The 25,684-nt window shown below is 44.6% G+C and overlaps 2 protein-coding genes across 3 annotated transcripts; one reads left to right on the top strand and one right to left on the bottom strand.

The window, feature by feature from the left end:
• Window positions 1-720: 720 nt before the first annotated feature.
• fam20a (FAM20A golgi associated secretory pathway pseudokinase) lies at window positions 721-16,357 on the top strand. Its single transcript, XM_080478195.1, has 12 exons — window positions 721-943; window positions 6,135-6,491; window positions 8,931-9,124; window positions 9,268-9,318; window positions 11,062-11,140; window positions 11,277-11,369; window positions 13,616-13,731; window positions 14,277-14,457; window positions 14,544-14,653; window positions 14,727-14,808; window positions 14,881-14,940; window positions 15,038-16,357. Exons 1-12 carry the CDS (start codon window positions 903-905, stop codon window positions 15,306-15,308), a joined length of 1,635 nt encoding a protein of 544 aa, XP_080334321.1. The 5' UTR covers window positions 721-902; the 3' UTR covers window positions 15,309-16,357.
• A 1,550-nt stretch (window positions 16,358-17,907) lies between these two features.
• LOC308114195 (cAMP-dependent protein kinase type I-alpha regulatory subunit) lies at window positions 17,908-25,440 on the bottom strand. 2 transcript variants are annotated; one of them, XM_080470886.1, is made up of 11 exons: window positions 25,305-25,440; window positions 23,623-23,838; window positions 22,451-22,621; window positions 22,233-22,324; window positions 22,085-22,146; window positions 21,947-21,993; window positions 21,706-21,864; window positions 21,545-21,605; window positions 21,226-21,347; window positions 20,390-20,471; window positions 17,908-20,054 (listed from the first exon to the last, which is right to left on the bottom strand). In XM_080470886.1, exons 2-11 carry the CDS (start codon window positions 23,794-23,796, stop codon window positions 19,882-19,884), a joined length of 1,143 nt encoding a protein of 380 aa, XP_080327012.1. In that variant the 5' UTR covers window positions 23,797-23,838; window positions 25,305-25,440; the 3' UTR covers window positions 17,908-19,881. The 2 variants fall into 2 exon arrangements, with proteins under 2 accessions (XP_080327012.1, XP_080327011.1); XM_080470885.1 differs by having other exon boundaries at window positions 22,415-22,621; window positions 25,305-25,425.
• Window positions 25,441-25,684: the final 244 nt, after the last annotated feature.

Raw genomic sequence — 25,684 nt, 5'->3', positions numbered from 1 at the left:
CTCTTTTGTTTGTGACACAAGCCGAACATCCTGGGAGACAACGCAGAGGAGGTCAAAGGTCAAGTGCCTGACCCCAGTGACCAGGATCAAACCTCACAGCAGAAAGGCTTCTCTCAAGGTGAATGTTCTGCACAAACACTCCGTAGATATTAATGTCACGTGGCAGAATGAGCTTTAGGCTCATTTAACCAGGTTCTGCGACTCGTTATGACGAGAAGAAGCAAAACATTCCTCACATTCTCCTCCTCGACGGTCTGGAGCTCTTCTCTAAAATATTTAGGTACAAGTTAGGTCCAGAGACACGCGCCAGGTATTTAAAGTGCTTGAATACTAAAAGCTTTGTGTGTGTGAGAGAGAGAGTATCTGCAAGACATTTCCTACACTTTTCCCCCTGCCTGTTCCTCACACGTCGCCAAAATAAGCGATTAGCCGTGATTTCCCTGCAACCACACCCGGGCAGACGCAGTCGCTCGCTCAACATTTTCTCCTGTCACACGCTTCAGCTTCGTCCCCCGACACAGCGGCGGAGCGGACCACAAGCAACCCGAGCAACCCCAGCAACCCCAGAAACCTGAGCAACCCAGCAACCGGAGCAACCTGAGCTACCCATGGTGAACCTGGCAAACGACTGGAGATAAACTGTCATTTCTTGTTCATCTCAATTCTCTTGTTTCCCTCCTTCATGCTCGTGTCTCCATCCATCCATTGTCTGTGTGTGTCAGTGTGTGTCAGTGTGTGTGTCTGTGTGTCAGTGTGTGTGTCTGTGTGTGTCAGTGTCTGTGTCTGTCAGTGTGTGTGTCAGTGTGTGTCAGTGAGTGTGTCAGTGAGTGTGTCAGTGTGTGTGTGCAGACATTTCCCAGTCAGCAGCTCTACCAGAACATCGACCACAGTGGTCTTTGCTGATGGGCTCCACTGCCTGTCTCAGACTTCGCAGGTCGTCCAGGTGAGCTTTTCTTCATGCGTTCATGTTTTCACCTGGGCAGAGTGAGAATATCCGTGGTTCATGGTTTGTGTGGAGTTTACATGTTCGAGAGTAAATATTAAAAACAAAACTGAAGCAAACTAAATAAACAGTTAACTTGCAAATCCAGCAAAGGCATCATCCACGTCATCGCTGTGACAGTTTTCAGCCAGAAAGTGAAAAGTAAACCAACAGTTGATGGTTTTTCATTGCCAGGTTTCTTTTAAAGCATGCTGGAGCGTTTATACACTTGGTTTTTATGATAAACTAACTTTAGGCTGAAGATGAAGGTAACCCTATATATATTATTCTTTATACTACATAAAATTCTGATTTTAGCAGCATTTGAAGCTTTTCCATGTTTTTCTCTTCTGGAAAACACAAAGTTGTGCTTTTGATTCTGGACATCATGAGAAACTGAAACTAGTTACGTAACAAATAAAAAAGCAGAGCTAGAACGAGATGTTCTCGTTTCCTGAGCCGTTTGGCAGTGAACATTTCTGATGGAGTACATTGATGATTTAACCGTCTCTTGGCTCGAATGCTTTAAAAAAAGAAGTCCGTTATCAATTAGATTATTGTTTTGGGGCCAACATATTCACTTTGTTTTGTGGAAAATCTGCAAATGAACTCATCCTTAAAACACGTCTCCTGTTACAAGTAGCTTGTTTGCATAAACAAGTGCATGAAAAGTAACCCGGTGTGTGTTTTTCACCACTTTCACTTTTGTCGATAAAGCACGACGTTTCTGTTGCAGAACAACTTGGCTGCTGTCGTAGCTTCTACTGTAAAGTAGTTTCTGTTCTGCTTCTAGCACTTTGAGTGACTCACTTCCTCAGATTTCTCCAATAAATACTCTTTCCCCCCCCCCCAGTACTTCACCTACAAATGTTTTTTTTTATGGACAGTGGCATGCATGAAAACACTGGTGTCGCTGTAACAGGCTGATCGCTGCTGGAGGAATGTGAAGGCGTACTCCGCTTCCTCGTGTCGGGCTGCAGAGCCACAGTCAGACTGGAGTCCAAAGAAACATGATTGATGGGAACGGATAATGAAAGAGAAATAAAATCCAGAAAAAAAGGCGAATACTTCTATTCTATTTAGGATACATATGATGGGAACCCATTTATTATATTTTTTTGCAGATTGGTGCCTGCTGGTCCTTCATGATTCTCCTTTTTGAATTTCAACTTGCATGATTTGTCTTGATCTTGAACTTCTTGGAGAGTTTCCTGTTTCTTCTCCACATCCTGACTTTCTGCGACGGTTGTTTGGTGCCGCATTGTGCATTTATGGTCTGCAGCTGCCGGTTCATGTGGACTAACCACCGAGGGGCCTGAAGGGAAGCTGGGAAATCTTCCACTGATCCGTCTCACTCATGCAGGGTGTTGCTCATGCCTGCTTAGAAAAAAAACAAAAAAAACATGTCGGCTTGCTTTGGTTTTTCTTGCTTCTTCTCCTTTTTAATATCAGATTTCTTCTAAAGTTGTTGCCCCTGCCGGAGAGTTTTTTGACTGGCAGCTCAAAGGTCAGCAACAAACCACATCTGGAATGAAAGTGAGTTTTTTCACGCTTGGACATTGTTGCTCTGCATTTCTTTCATTTTTTCAATCTGACCTGGAACTGTGGATTGAACGTGTCTGCTTGAAGATGTTAGTGTTCAGGGAGATTTCAATTCCACATCACGTGTACTGTATTTGTAGTTTTTCATTGTTTCAAATCCAACAGTTACCAACTATTCGGAGAAAATTGTGGGAAAATACACATTTCAAATGTATTGTAATATAATGTAACTGTAATGCTGCACACACTCCCAAGGAAAACTTGTTTTGAACCGAGTTTTAAATTACCGTTTCTCTCCAATTACTTGACATCGAAGCACCGTTATCCAAATAGAATTAATTCTCTTTTGGCGCTCGTCTTGCAGTGGCCGTGCCGGAGTCATGCCACAGTTGTCCAAGACAATCGAGACTTCTTCATCATATAAACAGAGTTCCTCCACAGTCCAGCAATCATTTTGTCATCAGACCTCAAGCTAAATTTGGCCAAACAAAAATATTATTTCGAGCCTGAGCTGCTGGATAAGGAGCAGACTGAGACGCTGAAAGTTCATTTCTCTCTCGATCTAATTTTCAGATATGGAGAACGATTTACTGACGGCTTTCAAATGTCTGTCATGAATACAAGACTATTCTGCAAACATTTAAAAAAATTATCATTTTTTGTTTTATTCCAAATTAAAGCAACATGTTTGCAAAGGAACTGCGAACTTCTGCGAATGTCGTGAGATATTTCATGAATTCCTTACATTAATGTGAGCCGGGAGCTTTGTTAATGCCATGTCATTGCTGCAGGAGTAGTTTGACTTTTTAAAACAACAACCACAGTGAGATAGTTATGTTTAGCACAGATGTTACAGATATGATAAGTACATTTTTCCAATCCAACATGTCAAACTGGTTTTTACTGTCCTGCCTTGTGTTCATTCTTTAGTGTGAAGCGCTTCTCTTTCTGTGGCTGTCGAACAAAATGTGCGTCAGTTTGAGTATGATGCAACTTTACTGTTGAAATGACAGACTTTCAAAGAAATCGGTCTGATTGAATCATCGGTGCTTGAGACTCCTAATAATAGTTGTAGCCAACACATTTTTACTTTGTAAAATAAAGAAAGAGATGTTATTAAATTAAGTTGCTGTCCTTTGATTACAACAGTGTCTGATTTGTTCCATCCTGTCTCTCCTCGTGTCCTGCTTTCACACGCTTTTGTCATAATTGCTAAAACCATTAGAGGTCACCATACATCCCGATGACTGACCTCAGGAGGCACAACATGTAGAAGTGATGAAAACCAACAATGGATGAATCAAGTTGTCTTCATAGAATCTGAATATATTGTGGTAGAGCCCCCGGTCATTAGTATCTCCCCCTGAAGTGAAACTAGGAATAGCCAGGATCAGACTTTCTTCAGTTTCTCCGATCAGCAGATATGTTGACATTTCATGGTGTGAAACTTCGGGGTCGTTCAGACGCTCATCTAGACGGACGAGCAACCCGGTGATCCCGCCCACCGAACAGAAGCTCCTCGTGCGAATCATCACAGCTCTGCTGAATTGCACAAATTGGTGACATGAGCTCGGTGCCCCGTTTCTCTGTTTTCTTTATTTTGAGACGTATTTGCGTTCGCATTCCTCCTCATCCTATAAAGCTGGTTTATTTTAAGAACCCGGTCTGGAGAGGGCGGTCTCCGAGTCTTTCTCGAGTTTGTTTCTGTGGGTGAAATACAAACAGACACAGCTGGAACGAACACACAGAGTCTGTAAAGCAGCACGGCCGTGTGATTTCCACCGACTGTGTTGTCAGACATATCTGGAGTGTACCCATCACCACGGTTAGTTTGAGGTTAAGTGATTACATTTACAATCAAAACTGTAGGTTTTTTATTATAATTTTTGTGGAGTTGAAGAAAAAACAGAGTGGCACATTTTTTCAATTTCTTAAAGCATTTGGGAATTTTTCTTTTCTTTGACATAAGTGTCCTTTTGTAGAAGTCAAAATCTTGTAGATGACAGACGTTCAATCCCTTTGACATGTGAGTATGGAGACAAAACCAAGACGCAAAAAATCTCCCTTCGTCTAATTTCTAACATTGGCTTCCCTCAGCCTGTTGTCTCTTCATAAAACACCCTGGAGAGGTACACACACACACACACACACACACACACACACACACACACACACACACACACACACACACACACACACACACACACACACACACACACACACACACACACACACACACACACACACACACACACACACACACACACACACACACACACAAGCGAGCAGACAACAGATGTTCCAAAATACCACAGCAACAACAGTACAGATGCAGGCTGGGAAATGGCCGGTGAGACTTTCATTGCTTCACTATGAAGCTGCTCAGGGTTTCTAAAGTAGAAATTGCAGGCGAACTGAAACTTGAACATGAATGTTTTGTCAGGAACCAGAAGGAGGGGGAGCGAAGCAGAGATAGACCTGTGGACGAGGGGAGGTGTTTGAATGTGAAGCTGTATGAAAACATGTTTTCTTCCCGCCTCTCTGAGCATGTTTCTCTGTAGATCGACGTGCCGGGCAGAGAAGTGAGGGATTCATGTGGGAACGGCAGCAGGAAACAGAGTTCAGCTGGGAATTTTTGCCCGGAGCGAGACGTAGTGGAGGTCTGTGGCGAAACAGGCAGAGTGAGTGAAGGAGAAGCAGGGTAGAAGAGATGAGAGGAGAGGGTGAAAGTTTGAAGTGCCGACGACCCTGAGCTGTGGGTCGGACGGAGGAGAGGGAGGGAGAGGGAGGGAGAGGGAATTTAATCAGGAAAAGTGGAAGAAGATGGCAGAGGGAAGGAGACTCTTCTTGAAGAAGGGACGTCAAGGCAAGTCTCTTTCTAGCTGCGCACATTTCTACACTTTTACAATCTTCCTTCCCGCCTGGAACCACACAGGACGGCTGACAGCCGATAGAGAGAAATGGACTTTCACACACACACACACACACACACATTCGCTGCGCTGCTGTGGATAATCCCGTTTCATTCAGATCTGCTGTGATGACAGTCAGTTCAACTCTGTCTGCTTATCAAGGACTTCAAGCTTCGACCACACAGCCTCTTCATCGGGTGACGTGTAATTTGATGCTTGTGTAGATACCAACAGTGCCCAGCAGACCAACACACACACATAAACACACACACAACCACACACACTCTCCCTCGCCTATAAACACGTGTGCACTCACTCACTCCCTCCCTCCCTCACTCACTCCCTCCCTCCCTCCCTCCGTCAGAGCAGCAGGTCTCTGGAAGCAGCCGAACTGTCAGTGACTGCCGCAAACACATGGTCGCTCTCAGCTCAACTCCTTCAGTCACTGCCAGGAGAGGAGGAGGAGGAGGAGAAGAAGGAGGAGGAGGAGGAGAAAGAGTAGGAGGAGGAGGAAGAGGAGGGGGAGGAGGGAACTAACTAAAACATAGTAGGAGAGCAGACAGAGAGAGACTTGGACGGAGCTGAGCCCGGTGGACTGGAGGCTCTGCAGGTGATGTCTCGCTCACCCTGGAGGAAATCCTAACCAGCCCACTTTCTCTCCTCCGTTATAACTTTCCATCCATTCCAATGATGAGAAGAGAGCGTCTCTTGCTGGCGGGGACCCTCACCGCCATCTTCTCCGCTGACCTCTACTTCATCCTCCTGCCCAAGCTGCGAGGTGTGGGTCAGTCACCAGGTCCCTCATGCTCCTGCGGCCTCAGCAACGCCTCGCTCCCCGGGCATGGGGGTCTCGCCACGCCGAGGCTGTCCAACTGGACGGCGGCACCGCCAAGCGGTGTGACGCCTGAGGCGACCGACGGAGGCTCGAAGCTGGGGCGGCTGTTCACTCACCCTCTGTACAACATCCAGACGCCGGCGCTGAGGCCGGAGGAGAGGCTGCTGCAGGCAGAGCAGCTGATCGAGTACTACAGGAAGAAGGTGTCACACTGGGAAAGGTCAGTTTCTGCTGTTTTCCTCCTCTGGGTTTATAATAGTCTTATTCTGCAATTTCTCACAGCGAACTCATCTGAGCGTGTTGGTTGTGGCGGTTGCAGCCTGACTGTCGAGGGGCAGGGGCAGTGACACGAAGGCCACGGCCTCTGGAGCCACACACACACACACACACACACACACACACACACACACACACACACACACACACACACACACACACACACACACACACACACACACACACACACACGAATCCACTTTGTCTGCGGCGGCACAAACACAACCACAGACATGTACGTGGAAGGACGTGTTGACAATTCTAGTGCGTCACAAAGTGGACGGGAGAAGAAAAACCCTCACAAACATGTCATTCTGAACGCTCTCCGCTGGAACGCTCTCCAGAAGGTAAACAAGGATTTAAGGCCGCTAAAGCTCCGTCTTAATCTCTGGGAGCCGGAGCTGCCTTGGCTCTCGGGGCTGTCTGTCTGTTTCCCACAGGGAGATAAAGATTTTGGGCTCCTATGATGGAAAAAAGAAGAAGAAATATGAACATTAGATCCCTCCTCGGTGCACAAACAATAGAAGAGTCCTGCTGCCACAAACACACCTTCTGACCCAGAGTCTCAGATTGACAGTTAGAAGTGGCTATATGTTGTCGCTGCGTGTGAATACGCTGTCCCGGCATATCTTGCATGTTATTATCACTTCTCTGCTTCCTCCTTCTGGCCCTCTTCACGCTCCGCTCAGCATCCATCCAGTTTCCTGATCCGCCGCTTCAGGCCGCTGGGTGACCGAGCTGGAAGATCCTATTTTTAGCTCGTCACTCCATCATGTTGCCCGGCCGGCGGAGGAGGGTGACCCACCCGGTGTGGTCAGGTCGAGCCCCTCGCGCTGCTTTCTGTTGGTTTCAAATGATTCTTTCTGCTGCTTTAATGAGAGAGCGAGAAGAAGGATCGCATTGGAAAGTTCAAGCTTGTGATAAATGCTTTTAAAAGGCCTTTAAGAAACACGAGTAACTCCACTGTCAGGAACTAAACCAGGAGTGACAGGAGTTAAAAGAGGCAAATAAAGAAGCAATAAAACCAAGTGTGTGTATTACATTATATCTGTGTTGTATTTCCTTGACGTTTCTAATAAAAACCTGTTGAGTGCAGCTCCATGCCACAGGTTTCTGGCGCCAGACGGAACCTCCAGATTTGCGGTTCTCACAGGATAAAATACTGCCTGTAAAAATTGTTTTGAGTAGTTTTTTATTATGGCTTGTGAGCTGGTACATTTCAACTCTCCAGCTCAGCTTCACCACGAGCCAGAATCTCTTAGTAAGCTACTTTAAAGCGTTGAAATAACATAGCGTTTAAAGAATAAGGCGCACACTAAAAATGGCCCTGTATTCTGATAGGCCACTGGTTTTCTTTTTCGATTAAAAGGTGAACTCAACAAGCAGACGACGCCTGCGGTGGTCACTGGTCCCGTTAGTCGCAGTGTGAAGTCTGGTTTCAAACTTTTATTCGTAGCTTTTTCATGACAAAAGATGCGTTCAGCTCTAGTTTTTTTCATTGCTTCTATAACTTCCTTGGTACACTTCTTTCTTTTTGACCGTTTCATCTTTCTCTTTAGCCTGATGCTCGGACATTTACTCTCCCGTTGCTTACACTTTTAGTGTGAATGCTTCAACTGAGTGGTTTTGTCACATAAACGAATTAAAACGAAATAAATTTTTATTCCCCTTAAATGAGGGGTGCCGAACATATTTTAGCTCAGGGGCCACAAATAGACCAATTTCATCTTGAGTGGGCCGGACCAGTAAAATAGAGTCATAATAACCTTTGAATTTAAACTTTAAAGTTTTTCTTTGTTGTGCGCAGAGTATACGGGATGAAACCGTGGCAACAAATTTCTAATATGAAAGGAGTCATATTATTCCATTTTCATCTCCTCCTCCTGGTCTGGTTGGTCCAGAAACCTTCAGTATTCTAAGTTTCTAGCTCCTCCTTGATTTTCCTCTATTTGAATATTGGATCATAGGAGCTGCATTCAGAATCTGCTGTGTCTGTGTGAGCTGGACTGGCTCCGCCCACACATGCCCATCTTGGGAAGAGAAGGAAGTATTTCCTCTCGTGGTGCCATGTGCCAGAGCAGAGCTGCCTAATTGTGGGAGGAGTCAAAGGGAGGCCCTCCCTTGATTGTGACTGGCTAAACCCCCGATGACACTATATAGGGTTTGATTTCTGATTGGATAGTTGGAGCAACACAATTTTTAAAACCTGAAACAAGCCAGGGAGAGAGAGGACAGACTGTCTCCACTTCTGGAGCGTCAGTCCAGGTATGGGGACAATTTTTACTGCTGGAAAACCTTTAGGAAGTGAATTTATCATCATATGAGCCTTTAAATTGACATTTCTTATAGTCCACCTGTGTTTCTGTCCCATCTCACTGCTCAGACATATGAAGATGTACAGCGAGGTGGCGGCTGTGTCCAACATCACCGTGACCGAACACGAAGTGACTTACGACCCACAAGCCAGCTGGCTGAAGTTCCACCTGGGAATAAGCCGCTACGCCTTGTACGCCCGGGACGACCCCGCCGTTCTCCAGCTCCTCCACGATATGCGGAACATGACAGTCGTCAGCGCAGGTGAACCATCTGACTCCGTTCACTTTGAAATACTGAGTCTGTCTTTGCTTACTGACAGTATCATGGTTCTCATGTCAGAACAGACATTTGTAGTTTTTATATATGAGACCAGTTCTCTAATAGACAAGTTGGTTCTCTTACAGATTACACTCAAGATGAAAAAGCCCTTAAAGGAGCTTGTGATTGCAGCCAAGGTACGATCAACTCACTGCATCTCCGACTGAGATTTTCATGCTGTAAACTTTCATTGTCATTGGGGTCACAAATATTCACCTTCAACAAGAGTATATGAGAATCATTATTAATAATTCAGTGAAAATTAAATACCACAAACAGCACGTTCGGGGGTTACAAGAGGCCTGCAGGCCGCCAGTCGTACCACAAAGTCTTCAGTGATTTACTTTCTGGTTTGTTTTGTGATATTTTATGTGCAGCTTCTTTCATGTTAAAACTGGAGCTTGATTTCTGACTGACCTCTTTGTTCCCTCTTTCCTTCCACCCTCTGTTTTCTGCTTGGCAGAGCCGTCAGACACAAACACACTGCTGCCTCTGTGATAGTGAGGATTTACTTTTAGTCATTTGGCACTAAAATTTCAGATTTGTCTCCCTGGAGAGGACAGCAGCTCTGGGGCAGCCGTTTGCATTCAGAGGCTGAGCTTTTAATTGAATGTTTGACGTCTGGTTGATGGTTTACACAGGAGGCTCCGCCCACACTGGCATCTCCAACTTCACCTCACTGAACACCATTACTGTTTCCTTATCTACAGCAATGACTTTATATGTCATGGTTGCTCCCAGCAATGCATGTCTTGGTCTCACACCCCAGTACGGAGGGTTTTCTCCTCAGGCGACACAAATATCACACATTACCAAGACCAAATAAGCAAAGAAACAACGAGTCCCTTCTGCTTGAATGGAACCTCGTCACATTCTCTCATTATGTCCCGACCACGCGGCGCTGCTGTTCATTGGGACACAGAAGCATTTTGTGCCACTTTGAGGTCCTTTCATTTGTCTCCAGGACATTTTTTCAGCCCCTCTATGAGTCTTAGCTAATAACAGCCCAGAGTTTCTCCAAGCTCAGCAGGTATCTGGTTCACCTGGCATTACTGCTGCGATGTAATCCTCAGCCCCGGCTGTGTGACCAACCTCCCATTACTTGATCACAGGCCAGGAACTGGCTGCGGTTAACCTCGGTAGATTTAATATTAAAACCTGAGTCAGTCACCTGACGATAAACACCAACTCAATGTGAAGTGGAACGTCGCTGTCCACATGATGTAAAACGGGAGCAAAGCTTCAGGGGCTGAAGATAGTAATGATAGGTGTTACCTTAATGGGAAAATGACATTTAAAAAAAAAAGATCAAAGATTCAATACAGAGGAAAAACATAAAAACTGTCATGAGCCACTTTAACATGTCATTAAGAGGAAAACTGCAGATTCTGAGTTACTCAGTGTTTCACTTCAGTCTGCAGTGCGAGTGGATCAGAGTGAAATGACCAGATCCTGGATTCTTCAGCAGCAAAATGACACAATAAAATATCTTTATTCTATTCTATTCTATTCTATTCTAAATGAACACCACAAAACACACCAACAAACTTCATGATATTCTGTGAAGGCGAGAGGAACATCCATCGTCCTTTCACCTAAACATCAAGTGGAAGTGGAGACAGACAAACTGAATCAGCAGAATTTCTAAAGTTTTAGTAAATGAATCATATATCTAAAAGTCACCAGCTCCATATCTGTGCAGTTCAGACGTCTACAAATCATTTAAAAAGTCATACAGCAGAGTTCGGTTGTTTATTTTCACATTCAAGGTTCCACAGACAAGCTGCCTCTGATTTATCTCAATGTTTTCTGGGTAAGGTGGCATCAGCAGCGTCACTAGAATCAGAATCTCCTCTCTCTCTCTCTCTCTCTCTCTCCAGTGGTGAAACCCAGCGGACATCACCTCAAACTGGCTCTGAAAATGAGCAACTTTGCTAAAGTCATGTTCAAACCCATGAGGTGAGGAAGGTTGAGTTTCTAACAGCTGAAGATTTTTAACTCAAATATTGATGCTATTTGTCCTTCAGCTCGTCGACGATCCGTCGAAGTTGAAGTATTTCTCTGGCTGATTACTTCCTGTGTGTTTGTGTCTCAGGCAGCAGAGAGACGACCAGACTCCAGAGGACTTCTTCTATTTTGTTGACTTCCAGCGACACAACGCAGAAATCGCTGCTTTTCACCTGGACAGGTGTCGTCATCACCATGTTGTTTCACACTTTCACACCGATGCCATTAAGAGTCAGGCGGCCTCTTAAAGCTGTTAAGTCCAGATTTAAACGTCTTCATGTAGAACATCATTTTCACAGGAACGTGTAAAAGAGTTTCTGGCAGCGTCACCAGCAGGCTGGCCATCAATGCAACCGAACGGATCAAAATGAAACTGGCTTCAGACGTTTTCACAAATTATGGTGGTTTTCAATTCAACATGAGAACGTTCAGCTTGAAGCATTTTGAAGCAAAACAGCAGGCAGCTGTCGACTCGGTCGTCTCTGAATGCAGATGGAAAAAACAGAGATAAATATAAAGTCAGTGGTTTTTGAACCCCGGGAGCTTTAGAAACAATCTGGATGTCTTCCTCATAATTTTCATTATTGTCAGTCTAATAAAGACAAATAAAAAGTGTGAGAGAAGCTTTAGTGCTAAACTATATAGATGATGATATAGTAACAACTAGAGCTACACTCGGTAGAGCGCAGACCTTCACCAACACCACATTTGCGGAACCGAGTTAGCATCACCAGCATGTTAGCTGTTAGCGCATATCAATAATAACTAGCCTGTCAGGTAGCTACATCACTGTGTGAAACAAGGAGCATGGAGTGTCTCCATGGCAACAAACGCTGATCTCCTTTGATCTCCATGAGGCGCCTCTCTCATCCACTTTGAATGGGACAGTTTTCCACATGTTTTGGGTGATTTATTCTGAAACTATTAGCCGTTAATGTCCCAAAATCTAATGTATTGGACCTTAATGATGACAAATCATCGTACATACAGACAAACCAGATGAAACAGATGAAAACATAACCTCGGCCAACTTTCACTGGCAAAGGTAATGAAATAAAACATGAAGAAGTCTGGCATTCAGCCAAGTTACTCTTGCAAACGATTGCAGCAGTTTTGCACAAGTCGTGATTTTCCTGACCGGCTGATCAGCACAAACCAGAGTGTGGACTCAGACGGGAACACACACCTCCTCCTCATGTGGCTGAGCTGATTCACCCTGAAGCCTTCAGAGCCAGACAGTATCATTAAGACGCCGTGATAAGTCATCGCCTCAGCGCACAGCAAACAGCAAGCGCCTCATCAACAGCTCAAACTGAATTACACTCAAACTGTCATCATCCCTTCGTCTTTCAGACGTGAACATGTCGTCTCGGTCGTTTTGAGTTCGGTGCGTCTGGCCAGCAGCCGTTATCATCTTGGCTTGTGGTCAGGGGTCGGGGAATGCCAGCACTTTAAGAAGCAGATACTTTATTACACCAAAGACAAAAAGTGAATACTCAAACATGAATCAGCCATCCTGGAGGGAATGTGGGAGAGTCAACACAGACCACACACACATATTTTGGAGTTGCCAGAAGATACAGACATTTTGGACAACTATACGTATAACAATGCAAAATATACTAGGATACAACCTTCCAAAGAGCTGTATGATACTGCATTTAGGTAAACTAACGGAAAACAACATACACACAGGATAGATATCTGGTTAAATTTTTTACTGATAGCTGCAAAAAAAAGCCATAACAAGAAACTGGGGTAAAGTGGATCCACCGACAAGGGAACAATGGACAGACATAATACAGGAAATCTACACAATGGAAAAACTGACATACTGACTAAGACGACAAGAAGCACAACAAGAAGAGAAGTGGAAGAAATGGACCTTTTTTCTTTCAGGAACCTCGATAGCGACAGACAATTGAAAGACTGATCAACGAAGAAGACGAAGACTGTACAAAAGAACTGAGAAAATAGATTGAAGCTCCCAACCGGATACTACCCTCTTTTATTTTCTTTCTTTCCTTTGCATTATTTATTTATTTACCCTATTTTTATTGTTTTGTTTTTAATATATCCTATTTATGTGTAGATTAAGTTAACCCTCAACTATCTACTGTCCTGTTTTTTTCCGTTTGTCTTGGGGAAAAAAAATTGAAAAATCAATAAAGACTAAAGTGGTTAAAAAGAAGCAGCTGGTTGCTGCGCAGCATGATTGTACTCTGATTCCAGTTCACCAGACATGAATGGAGTTGTGAGCTCCAGACAGTGTCTCTGAAAACACTGGTGGAACTATCTTTGATAGGAATCAGTCCGACTCCAGCAGCCGCCAGAGAAAGCAAGTTTTAGAGATAAGATGTTGATTTTCATAAGAGAATATAATGTTGGTTCCGAAACCGATGACTTATTTATTTAAGTCTTTCTCAGGATCCTGGACTTCCGGAGGGTTCCGCCGGTGGCCGGCAGGCTGCTCAACATTACAGAGGAAGTCCTCCAGGTGACCCACAATGAAGACCTGCGCTCCGTGTTCTTCACCTCACCAGGTAACACCTTCATGTTTCTATATAAAATTTCTCCTCAAGTCTCTCAAATTAGTTGGCCACTGATTCTCTGTTGCCACAGACGGCGGCAGCGGAAGTTTCAGAGGTTTCTCAGTGTAGTCACTTATTTCATCCTGCAGTAGTTATTCCAATAAAACCAGACTAAATGGCCTGAATGTGTCTGATTCCAGAGATTATCCTCCTTTCTTCCTTCTAGTTTTCAGTGCCAAACATTTCCAGACATAAAGGCTCCTGCCGACAGATTAGATTCGGTGATTGGAGTTTATCCAGGCGTCAAGACAACCGGGCGGCTGTGACCCGGTTTAAGAGTGTTCGTCTCTCAATCAAACGGTTGCAGGTTCCATTCCCCTGTGAATGTGATGAAAACAGTGTAAAGCTTTACAAATCTGCTCAACCCTAAACTTCTCAATGATTTTATTAAATTTTTTTAGTTTCTGGTGTTTCTCCAGCTTGTGATTAGACCTGACAGGAGCAGCAGAGCCAATCAGAACTCTTCTCTTCACTTCTCTTTTCTTCTTCCCATACAGCAAACAACACCTGCTTCTTCGCCAAGTGTCTGTATGTTTGTAAGACGGAGTACGCGGTGTGCGGCGGCCCTGACCGGCTGGAGGGCTCGCTGTCGGCCTACCTGCCCGGCCTCAGCATCGCCCCCCGGGTCTCCATCGCCAACCCCTGGACTCGCTCATATACCTTCGCCGGGCGAGAGGAGTAGGATTGTCAACATTTGCTGTCCTGCATATTCTATATCAAAGACAGAAACTCTAAACTGAACACATTTGCTCTGTGTCTTAAAGGTGGGAGGTGAATCCTTTCTTCTGTGACACAGTGAAGCAGCTGTACCCGTATAACTCTGGAAACAGGCTCCTCAACATCATAGACATGTCCATCTTTGACTTTCTCACAGGTATTCACTCACAGAAACAAATTCTTTTTCGTTTGGCTTTTTAAAATCACTTCAGAGAAGGTTCTTGTTCCAGGTAACATGGACAGACACCACTATGAGATTTTCACCAGATTTGGGGACGAAGGGTTCCTGCTGCACCTGGACAACGCCCGAGGGTGAGACAGCGGCTCAGCTGACGTGGCGCTTTCAGCCGTTTAACACATTTAACACTGATGTTTTGTGTTCAGGTTTGGAAAACACTCTGGGGATGAGACATCCATCCTGTCGCCACTGTCTCAATGCTGCATGTAAGTCTGATTCAGGTTCCTCAAACTGCTCGTTTACAGAGTAATAATAGTCCCTTAGTGGAAGAGCAGATCTTCATCCCGCCCTCCTCTTCCTCAGGATCAAGCGCTCCACGCTGCTCCGGCTGCAGCTCCTGGCCAACCCCGACTTCCGGCTGAGCGACGTGATGAGGGAGTCGCTGCAGGGCGACGCTCTGTGGCCCGTCCTGACGGAGCCTCACCTGCTGGCGCTGGACCGCCGGCTGCAGAAGGTCTTGCGGGTGGTGCAGCACTGCGTCCGGCGGCTGGGCGAGGCCCAGGTCATCACCCGGGACTTCATCACTCCCACAGCCGGCCCCCGGGGCGCCACAGAGAGGGAACAGGCCAGGTAACAGGAGAGGAAATGTAGGTGCAGGTTTGACGGCGGCTCCTGCAGCAACAAAGACTCGGCGACGACCCTGCCAGCCAAACAGACTCACATTTCAAGGAGGAAGCCATTAATATAAGAATCTGGGACATCTTCAAAGGCGCTCGACACCCAGGAAGGAATGTCATTGTGGAGGCCTCAGGACCAGAGGCCAGCGCCAAACATCCACCCGAGGATCTTATCACAGAACCCCTCTTCTTTTTCTGAACATTAATCTTAATATCATAGCACAGATTTACATTCTTACTAATTTGACGGAGCGCAAACTGCGTTCATGGGAACTTTACCGGACACTTGAACCCTGGTGTGTTCTCTCACTGAGGGGAGGGGTGAAGCACTAGAGCGGCGCGTCATGGTGTTTGTTTTGTTTGCTGGACTGTGATTCTGAAATAAAACTGTTCTCAGTGATGCTGCAGGTCTTTAAGTCATCAACTAAAACACAGACGAGCGTAGAAACGTCACCTCTTAACCCCAGTTTTCCAGACTTGTAATCCTCCCAGTTTTAACGGCTTTACTGCATCTCTGTCGACTCCTAACAGGCTGAAACGGAGGAACATCAAGCCTGAAGCAACCAGCAAGTATGCAGTTAATTGGAGCGTCGTATTAACCCTGAACCAAGCGGAGGCTTTTTTTCTTTTTTTTTTTGCTGTTGCTGTTGTTGCGTGTAGAAATGTAGCTCGTTCATTCTTTTCTTCTCATCCAGTGAACCTGATATGTTCCCCATCCCTCATTGTGGTGTCAAGTAACCACAACTATTTCCTTAAAAGCCGTCAGAGCCGGTGAGCCGAGGCAGACGAGACAGACAGTGACACTCATCAACACTCTTTTTGTGAAACCTGCTACTAAGCTTCCCAACCGAATACCTGCAAACATGAATAAACTAGTCGAGGGACACAAATAATTACAGCTTCGAATGAACAAAATGGAGGGTTTTGTTTGTTTTTAATCTTCCAATAATGATTAAAAGCTTTTCTCCATAAAGTGTTGCATCATTAAAGGAAAGCCTCACCATGGTGTGACACTAAACTCACAGAATGTCCTTATGAGTGCAGTTTGCAAGTTCCCTCTGAGGGTGCCGGGGTTTTCTCTGGGTCAGCGTAAAGGCCTGTTTCCACGGCAACGATTTCCAAGTTAAAACTCGTTGCATTTTTGGTGTCGGTTTACACAACAACCCTGCTCTGCAACTTTTTGTAAACAAACGCTCCGACTGCGCGTGCAGTTCTTCTGCACATGCGCAATAACAACGTCATGTGACTGTCAACTAGAAAACATTTTTTTGTGAAACATTTTGCAAAAACAGTCTTTTTCCAAACTTCTACTCGACATCCCAACAGAGGCAAACTTTAAAGTTTAAGGTTAAAGGTTATTAAGGCACTAATTTACTGGTCAGGTGATACTGGGCTGAACTAGATATCAAGTTTGTCTCCACACACAGTTAATGGTGAATGGCTCCCTCTAGTGTTCATAGCTGGTATTTGACGGAATATTCCTCACTCAATTAAAAAAAAAGTAAAAAGTAGTTCCTTCATGCATTTCATTTGCTTTAAGATGAGACGTTGAAGGTTTTCTCTGTCATACGAAAAAAAGTAAGTTGTTCTTTCTCAATCTGATGTGTTGTCAGTGTGGAGTTGTTCACATTCAGTCTGCTTATTATTCCTGTGAACACTGATTATTATACGTTTTATCTGATGTAATGAAGTGACTGTATAGTTGGGCCTTGAGATGAATGTGCAGAGCCTCTACTATCGCAGTGATTCCAACCAGGAGGCTCTGGAACTTTACCATCCAGTCAAGCTGTAACTGGGCTGACATGTGTTTAACCCTCCTGATTTAAAAGCTTTAACATTTGTTTATGTCTAAAAAATAAGTGAAACTGCATTTACTTACTACCCAGTTGAAGTGTTTGCATGAAAAGTGGAAAAAGCAGCAGAGCGTCAGGATAAAGAGAAATATGAAGCTCAAGACAGTTGCTTCTCAGAAGTAAAGGACAAAACTCGAGCTGAATGAATGAATGAAGGGTTTATCCTCAGAGAAAAGAAAGTCGCCGTTGCAGGATATAACAAACAAACTATTTTACATAAAGTATGAGACGAGGTTGTTTCCACTTGAAGTTTATAAAATGATTTGAATCACGGCAGAAAACTCAGGAAACATTTTGTACTCTGCGAAAAAAGACAAAACCGGACGGCAGGATGAATTCTTTTTTCACTTTTTTATTGCTTAAACTGCCATCTGGAACAATCTATACCAAAAGGATAAACATCTTTGCACATACAGGAGGTCAAACTAAATACAGGGTAGAATAGAAAAAGAATGGTCCTCTGGTGGCTCGCGGCTTCTCGGCCGCCGCGGGCCCAACAAACTCGCTGAAGGTCGGGCTGAAGGTCGGGCTGAAGGTCGGGCTCGAAGCAGGAGTGACTGACGACTACTGTAAGCCCAGGTTCAGGTAAGCTAAGGCAAACCGGGACGATCCATCGCAGTGTGGCTAGAAACGCGTTGGGACTAAAACTGATGACGCAGCTATTTACATGAAAACTAGAATTTTTTTTTTGTTTTTCTTTTTTGACAGGAAAAAAAAAGGTGGAAGTCCTCGCATGTCAGGATGTACTGGATGTGTTAATGTGGGGACATGGGGGGGGGGGGGGGCACACACACATTCGCTGGCGTTCTTCTCAGCGGCCTGACGAACCGACCAATCAAATCTATGAGGACGTAGCGACACATCCTCTCACTTCAAAAGAACGAGGAAAACAACGGAGACCCGGCGGCTCCAGATCGTTTTCTGGTAACAGACGAGTGAAGCAGGAACGAAGAGTTAAGATCTATAATCCATACCGTGTGGTTTATTAAAAAAAAAAAAAAAAAAAAGACAAAGTAAAAAGGACGTAACAATTTTCTGCCGTCTAAATATGGTGAAGCAGTTAAGATCAGGAGGAACAAACCAAATATCTGCTTCAGCAACGGGATGCAGTTGTTCTTTTTTTTTCTTTTTTTTTTTAAAAACACGCTTCCATTCATACCAGTTTTCTAAAGCGTCATGCCCAGCAAGCGTAGAGAACAGGTCACAAGCTACTCTGAGGAAAACACAGCCACCTTCCGTCAAACAGGCAATAAGCAATGACACTAGTTTGAAATTAAAATCCTCTCGCTCGGCTCAGTCGCACACAAATACTTCAGAAAAACCCACTAACTTTTTTTTCTTGTTTTTTTATCCTTTCTGTCACTTCCGCCCCCTCCTCTTCGTCATCATCATCGGTTTGTAAAAAGTTTGAGCCCATGACATTTTACACAATACAATTACATACTGTTTTTTGTCAGTTGACAAGAAGAAGCATTTATTTACTTTGTGGCACTGGACACCTAAAATAGAATTTATGGAAAAATAAGTGCTTACAAAAGACAGTTAAACATAGTTTTGTATTATTTTTTGTTGTTTTTTTAAAGATCACCATCACTCCAAACCAATAAGTTTATCATTTAGTCAATGATAATAATAGAACTATGATCATTTTAACTATACTATGATAACATTTGGATTACAAACCATAGCAGAAGAGTGACCAAGTTATTTGGTATATACTAAATAAACTGAATACTGAAATACACTTAATACTTTTTTTCCTTTTTTATTTATTTTATTTTTTCTTCAGAGTAGTCAAGGCAGTTCTTGTATTGTCGTTCTATCGATAGGAGGACAGTAATAACTACTTTCTGTTGGAGCTCCAGATAGCGTTTCCACGGCGATGCATCTTTGCCTTGTGACATAATCAACATTTGGCACTAGCCTGGTAGCTGCACAATTAAAAAAACAAACAAAAAAAAAAAAAAACCCAACAACCTCAATTTGTCCAAGCGTTCTCAAAAGAAGCGGAACAGACGCGTCGTCGCCTCGTCAAACTTAACCAAAACTTGACAAGTGGAGCGTCGCGTTACACCAGAATCAGAACTGCTGACGCTGGACCAGCTTTTTTTTTTTTTTCCGGTTGTTTAACTCCGCCTCCTGAATCCAGCTGACCGACGCCACGACGGAAACTCTCTGCACTTTACCTCCGTATGCAACACAAACCTGGAACAAATTCACCAGAAGCGTCACGTAAAGTATGATTGTCTGTCTCATCGCTCAGAGACGCTCGAGTCTTTCACAAATCCTGCTTCGTGTTTAAAAAAAAACAAAACAAAAAAAGAAAAGTGTCGTCGGCAAACATACAGAACAGAAGTAAGGTGTGATGTAACTGTGCCTACGAGGAAGCGGACAGCAGCTGGTACAAGCGCTGGTGAACGGCTGAAAGTCACTTCTGCATGACGGGTGATACTAAAATCATTGTGTGTGTGTGTAAAACAAAAAGTGTGTGTGTGTGTGTGTGTGTGTGTGTGCGTGTGTGAGGGGGGGGACAAGCAAACAGAATAGAGACAAAAAGTGACAAAAAGCAAAATTGCATTGGTGGACCCTGGGTCTGAGAGGAGGGAGGGGGAGGGAGAGGGAGAGGGGGAGGGGGAGGGGGAGGGGGGGGGGGGGGGGAGGGGGGTGGGGGGCTCCCTCACACAGACAGCGACACGAAGCTGTTGTACTGTTGGATGTTCCGTTTCAAGATGTCCGAGCAGGGGCCCAGGACGCGCTCGAAGCGAGGCCGGTCCAGCTTCACACACTTCAGGGGGCCGCGGGCGACCACGGTGGCGGCGCGGGGGCGGTTCATCAGCAGGGCGATCTCACCTGGAGAGGGGAGGGGGGAGGGGGAGGGAGGCAGGTTAACATGGAAAACTAAACAAGACAAACATGAAGCGAGATTTTGAATTTACAGGAAGAAAATAATCCATGTGGATTAAAATAATAAAGCAGATATGCACATTAACGGTTAAATTAACTAATTAACGTCCAAACTTTTTTCTCAACATTTCCACTTCAGTTAATGTTTTTTTTTTTTACTTTCTTCTTGTAACGCAAGAGAGTTTCCTTTCTGCTTCTTTTAATTTGCTCGTTAATAAAAGAGAAACGGACTGAATTGATTAAGAGGATGAACCGTTCCACAGCGACGCTCCAGTTCTTACCAAAGTAGTCGGAGGGTCCTAATCTCCCAACTTCCACAAACTCCTCGTTCTCCGAGCGACGCTGCAACACGGCCGCAGAACCCTGGAAAACACACAAATTCTATTTTTTTTTTTTATTCAATTCAACTTTATTTGTAGAGCACCACATACAATAGTCGTTTCTCGATGATTTCAACAGAGGAACCCAGAATTTCTTTCTTTTCTGTCTGATTGCTTTTCTTTTTTCTTGTTCCTTTATATCTGTTTTGTATGTTGTTGTTTTGCTTTTTTCATTTTCCCCTCATTTGTCCTGTCCACCCTACATGTATCCATGTATGTATATTTGTATAAATATATACATAAAGAAACTTTGTAAAATGAGTCAGATTAATGTTCTAACAAAGTAGATTTTTTATAAATCAAAGCTGTTTTTATGGCAGATGAAGGAAATATCTTGTACTTGAACCAACATTTATTCAGACATGATTAATGCAACATACATTCATTACAATAATGTAGAAAAGGTTATTTAGGTGTCTGTGGGTTGGTTTAAGAAGCTCTGATCATGAATCAAAATATTAGATAAAAAACAATCATCAAAACCATCAAGCACAAGTCATGTGACTTATTGAAATGTTTATGATGCATAACAGAAAAAGTGTTTCATTAGATTGAACTAAATAGCTTCTAATCTAAAAGTACACAGTGAGTGAGTAGATTGTCTGTTGGACTGAGGTTCTGGGTGGCGCCACACCTCTACATCACCACTAGAGGGCGAGTAAAGAACAAGCAGTGAAACACCTACATCAACTGAAAGTAGTGTTGCACTGAAGACAATGTGAATACCAAGTGAATACCTCCAGGATGATGAAGAACTCGTCCCCAGGCTCTCCCTGCACCACGATCTTCTGGCCGTCTTCGAACTGGACCGGCTCCAAGGCGTCCGCCACCGTCAGACGCTCCCATTTGTCCAGAGACTCTGAGGAGGCGAAGCACAGGGAAACATTTCATCTCCACTGAGATCTGAACCCGCAGCCCGGCTTGTTTTGAAGAGAGATATTTTTACACGCGCTTTCAGGTGAAGCTAATCTTAGCACCAGACACACGTAACACAGTCTCTTCCTCTATTTTTAAGTTTTGTGACGAGGTTGATCTGGAAAAGGAAAATGAACGCACCTAAAATGGACACTTTCCTGAGGAATTCCTCGTACATCTTCCTCTTTCTCAAAGTGCTTCCCTGAAGAGAAAGACGTTAGTATTAGTGGATGAGGATCGACATTTTGTCTTCAGGCTTTATGAGCAGCGGACGCCACAGGTACAAGGGTGTGTCTTCTCACCATGAGTATTCTCCGGTAGCTGTCTCTGTCGATGCCCCACAGCTTCACGTTGGTCTTGGCTCTGACCGTGGCGGCCCTCGGGGTACCGTAGATCAGCGCCAGCTCTCCAAAGCTGCCTCCCTCCCCGATGCTGGTCACCCATTCGTTGTTCACATACACCTGTCAGATCGGCAGAAACCAGGACATTAACACTCCAGAAACTGGGATTCAAAATGTCTCATCTTTTACTATATAAACTCACATCCATCTCTCCTTGGTCGATAACGTAGAAATTGTCACCTTCATCACCTGTTCACATAAAACACATAGTTGGCGTCACATTAAGTTATAATTTACTTTGAACAAGTTGCACACAGAAAAGAAAAAACCGGGATCGTACCTTGCAGAATAACCGTCTCCCCTGCGATATAGGTGACTGGAAACATCGCATCGAAAATGTCACTATGAAGAAGACAGAGGAGGAAGAGGAAGGTGAGCTGAGCACAGACATGGCAGCAAGGTAAAGAGGCGATGTGGACGACAGGTACCTCCTCTCATTGTCATCCAGGTGTGAGAAGAGCACGTTCTTTTCGATGGCTTTGGCCAAGGCCGCCATCGTTTTGTAGTCTTTTGGAATGACCTTCGATGAATGAAAGCAGGGAAGCCGTCAGTCACTGGACAGACGGTCGGCTCGGTCGCATTGCGTGACGTAAAGATATAAGAACCGCACCGGGTCACAGCTGTGTGCAGATGTGTCTGCATTCACCTTTCTGACGTACGAGGCTGCGTCCTCCTCTGTGTAAACCTCCGCGCTGAAGGCTCCTCTCCGCCGGCGGCCCTTCACCACAGGGTTCATGGGGGGAGACACCTCCTCGTCGCGGGAGTCTGAGCGTGAACTGCTGGCCTTCTGCTGGTTCTGAATCTGCTTCGCCTCCTCCTAGGAACGAGTGAAGCAGGAGGGTGAGACGTTCAGAAAGCTAACCAGACAAAACCTCCCTCAAGTCTCTGTTTGGAAAGTTTCTGTCTGGAAGACATTGAGGTCAAAGTAAGTGCAGAAACCCCCCCAGAGAGCCCTCAGCATGAGCTTTCTACCGTTCTTCACTGCACACACCTTCATCAACACAAAAAACAACTCCAACAGGAAATGCAGAGAGAAAAGTGAATTGGCTCAATGACTTTCGGTGCATTTGGCTGAACGAGTGCAGACGACGCCCTGTGAACGGTCACGTTCATGCCGTTGCTCCCATTAGTGACATTGTCAATAAGTTCCATTGTGCCAGCTCAACTGGCGGCCGTAAGTGTGTGCAGACCGTGCGTTCCTCTCATCACAGTGACGGAGGATGATTGAGGCTTCACTGCTGTACTGGCCGTCATCACAGAACCTCATTGGTTCACCTTCTTATGCTTCTGAACGACTTCCTCACCGGCCTGTTTATGAGGCTGACCAGTCGCTTGAACTGCAGTTAGCTATGAACAATGTATGAGCGCTTTGGACCTAAAGTCGCATTAAAATCATTATCTTCCTTGCGTTCAAAAAAAGTGCTATCTAATAAATTTGCATTGTCTATTATTATTGCTGTAAACTGCCTCAAATTACAGCTGACACTTTTATCCTTTCTCTGACTGCTGGCGGCACTCCTGCGTTACGTTAACTTGATAGTTTGACCAGGCAAGCTAATTACTATACTTTTTATTATTATTTTTTTTAAACCATTTCAAAAGAAAAACTGTGACAAATTAATGAGAAAAAAAGCTAATGAGTCAAAATGAAAAACTCATTTCGCACAATTGTTTTTTTGGCCTATGAACTGAAAGAGGATAAAAAACAAACTCTGCTTTATGAGGCTGTAATTGCCTTGGTGTGTATAAGGGGGTACATCTTGCTTTTGCTTTCTGTCCGTGGATCAACAGCGACCATCAAAATGAAAACACACGAACCTTCTCCAGCCTCTCGAAGTACTCCCTGAGGAAGGCCATGGGCCTCTCTGGCCTGGAGGTGCACAACTGGACAATGCAGTCCTTCAGCAGCTGTTGAATGTTATGTTTCTGCACATACTGCTCACACTCCCTCAGGCTCCGCTCCTCCTCGCTGCTCGTGCTTCCAGATGCCATGACGACAACGGCAACCCTGCGCTGTGACCTCTAACCTTTGTGCTGGAGAAGAAAAAGAGCATGCCGTCAGATCATCACAGTAGGACAGTACATCAGAGCAGAGCTGGCCAGAGCAGAAAGTATCTGTACGCTGGGATGACAAACGGACAGAGAGAGAATGTGAGAAAAATGGAGCCAAAGTGAGAAGGCACAGAGAGACGGGTGTTGTTTTGTCAGTATGGAGCCCGAGGACTCTTTACTGTCAGGAATGAAAATTGGTCATATGCTGTGATCACACGGATTTGGTTACACAGAGTAAAACTGAGACACACTGTATGCACAGATTTTTTCAGGTTTTTTTTTAAACCACAGTAAGTTATAAAAAATATAACCACATACAAGGCCTACACATGCACACACACAGTTGATCAAGTAGCGCAATGAAGCGCCTGTGAAGCTGTACAAGCTTGAGGATTCAACATTTCAGTGCATAATGCTGCTGCAGAACAAAATAGTCAAGATCATCTGATCAGGCCGTATGATAAAAGTTTCTTCAGACAGCTCTGTGCTTGATATAACTGTGGGATCTAAAACAGGAAGGGCCCCGAGGTCTGCTGTGACCAACGTGTGCATTTCACAGGAGGACAACGGCCCCAAACAGTCAAACTGTGACTCATGCTGTGAACCACATTATTCTTCAACCTGGTCAGGTATAGCATTGTTATTACCATCTAATAAGGGGGTGGCACACAACTTTAACACAAGCATCTATAATAGTGGTGGAAACTTGGAAGGATTACTCTGATCTAAATCTGCCACAGGAATAACCAAGTGGTAAACGATACTGTTTTCAAATCAGCTGGTAAAATTAAGAGCTAAAGACTCTCAGCAGGGATCTCCTCACTTATGTAAGACGCTTTATTTAGTTTGAAAGGGAGTTAAATATACATGTCGCAGGTTGATTGAGTTAATGGGCTGCAGCACCGTCCCTGTTTTTTTTTATTTTTTATGTTTTTTTACTATAATTTAAATTCACCACTGTGGTGCACGATGACCTTGCTGTGCAGGAGACAGAAGAGCGTGAAGCAAGAATGGACACAAATTCCACCCGCACATTTACGAAATGTTACCATATTGTCGTGTTTGGAGGAAATGTGAAGCAAATATGTCCAACATGTAACCGCGTCTCGGTGAGGAAGGCTTCAGCTGAGGGCTGACGACAACAGCCAAGTAACTTAGAGCGAGCAGATTAACGCGAAAATACCAACTGTGAACATCTTAACGACACGTGATGGCCCGTCTCAATTGATAATAGATGTTTTAATGTGGTTGTTTGCTCTCTCCGCCTGGTGTTTTGTCGATCGCTGCCCCTGCTTCGATGCCTAGCTGGCTAGCTCCGCGCAAAGGCAAAGCTCTCCTCCGATGACGCCATCTTGAGTTCTATCATAAACAAACGAGAGACGGAGGAAACAAATTCCACCTATGCAGAGGTCATATGCTCCGCGAAGCGAGGCCACACGAATACTCACAAGAAACTGTAAAATCCTGCCGAGCCTTCCGATAGCGACTCGGGATGTGGGGATATTTTCTCGAAGCGTACCGTTACCAGAGCCTCCTCCTCGCTTCGATTTTTTTTTTTTTTTTTTTTTTCGCGAGCTCTGGACCGCTGCCCCACCGGATACGGCTCAGGACCAATCAGCGGCCGTCACTGACGTCAATTCTCCCCGTGCTGACATGTGAGCCCGTAACCCGTGGCAACCTTAAAGGGGCCGACACGGAAACCGTGACGTCAAGGACGTGCTTCACGAATTCATATACAGTACTGTAATCGATTCACGTCCTCTTTCGTTACCTTCGCCAATGAACGTTAGGCGACAAGTTTATGTTTTCATCTAAGTGTATTTATTCA

This window comes from Lipophrys pholis (genome assembly GCF_963383615.2).
Source record: "Lipophrys pholis genome assembly, chromosome: 1".
Classification (NCBI taxonomy): domain Eukaryota; kingdom Metazoa; phylum Chordata; class Actinopteri; order Blenniiformes; family Blenniidae; genus Lipophrys; species Lipophrys pholis.
This window is presented reverse-complemented; position numbering and strand designations above follow the sequence as displayed.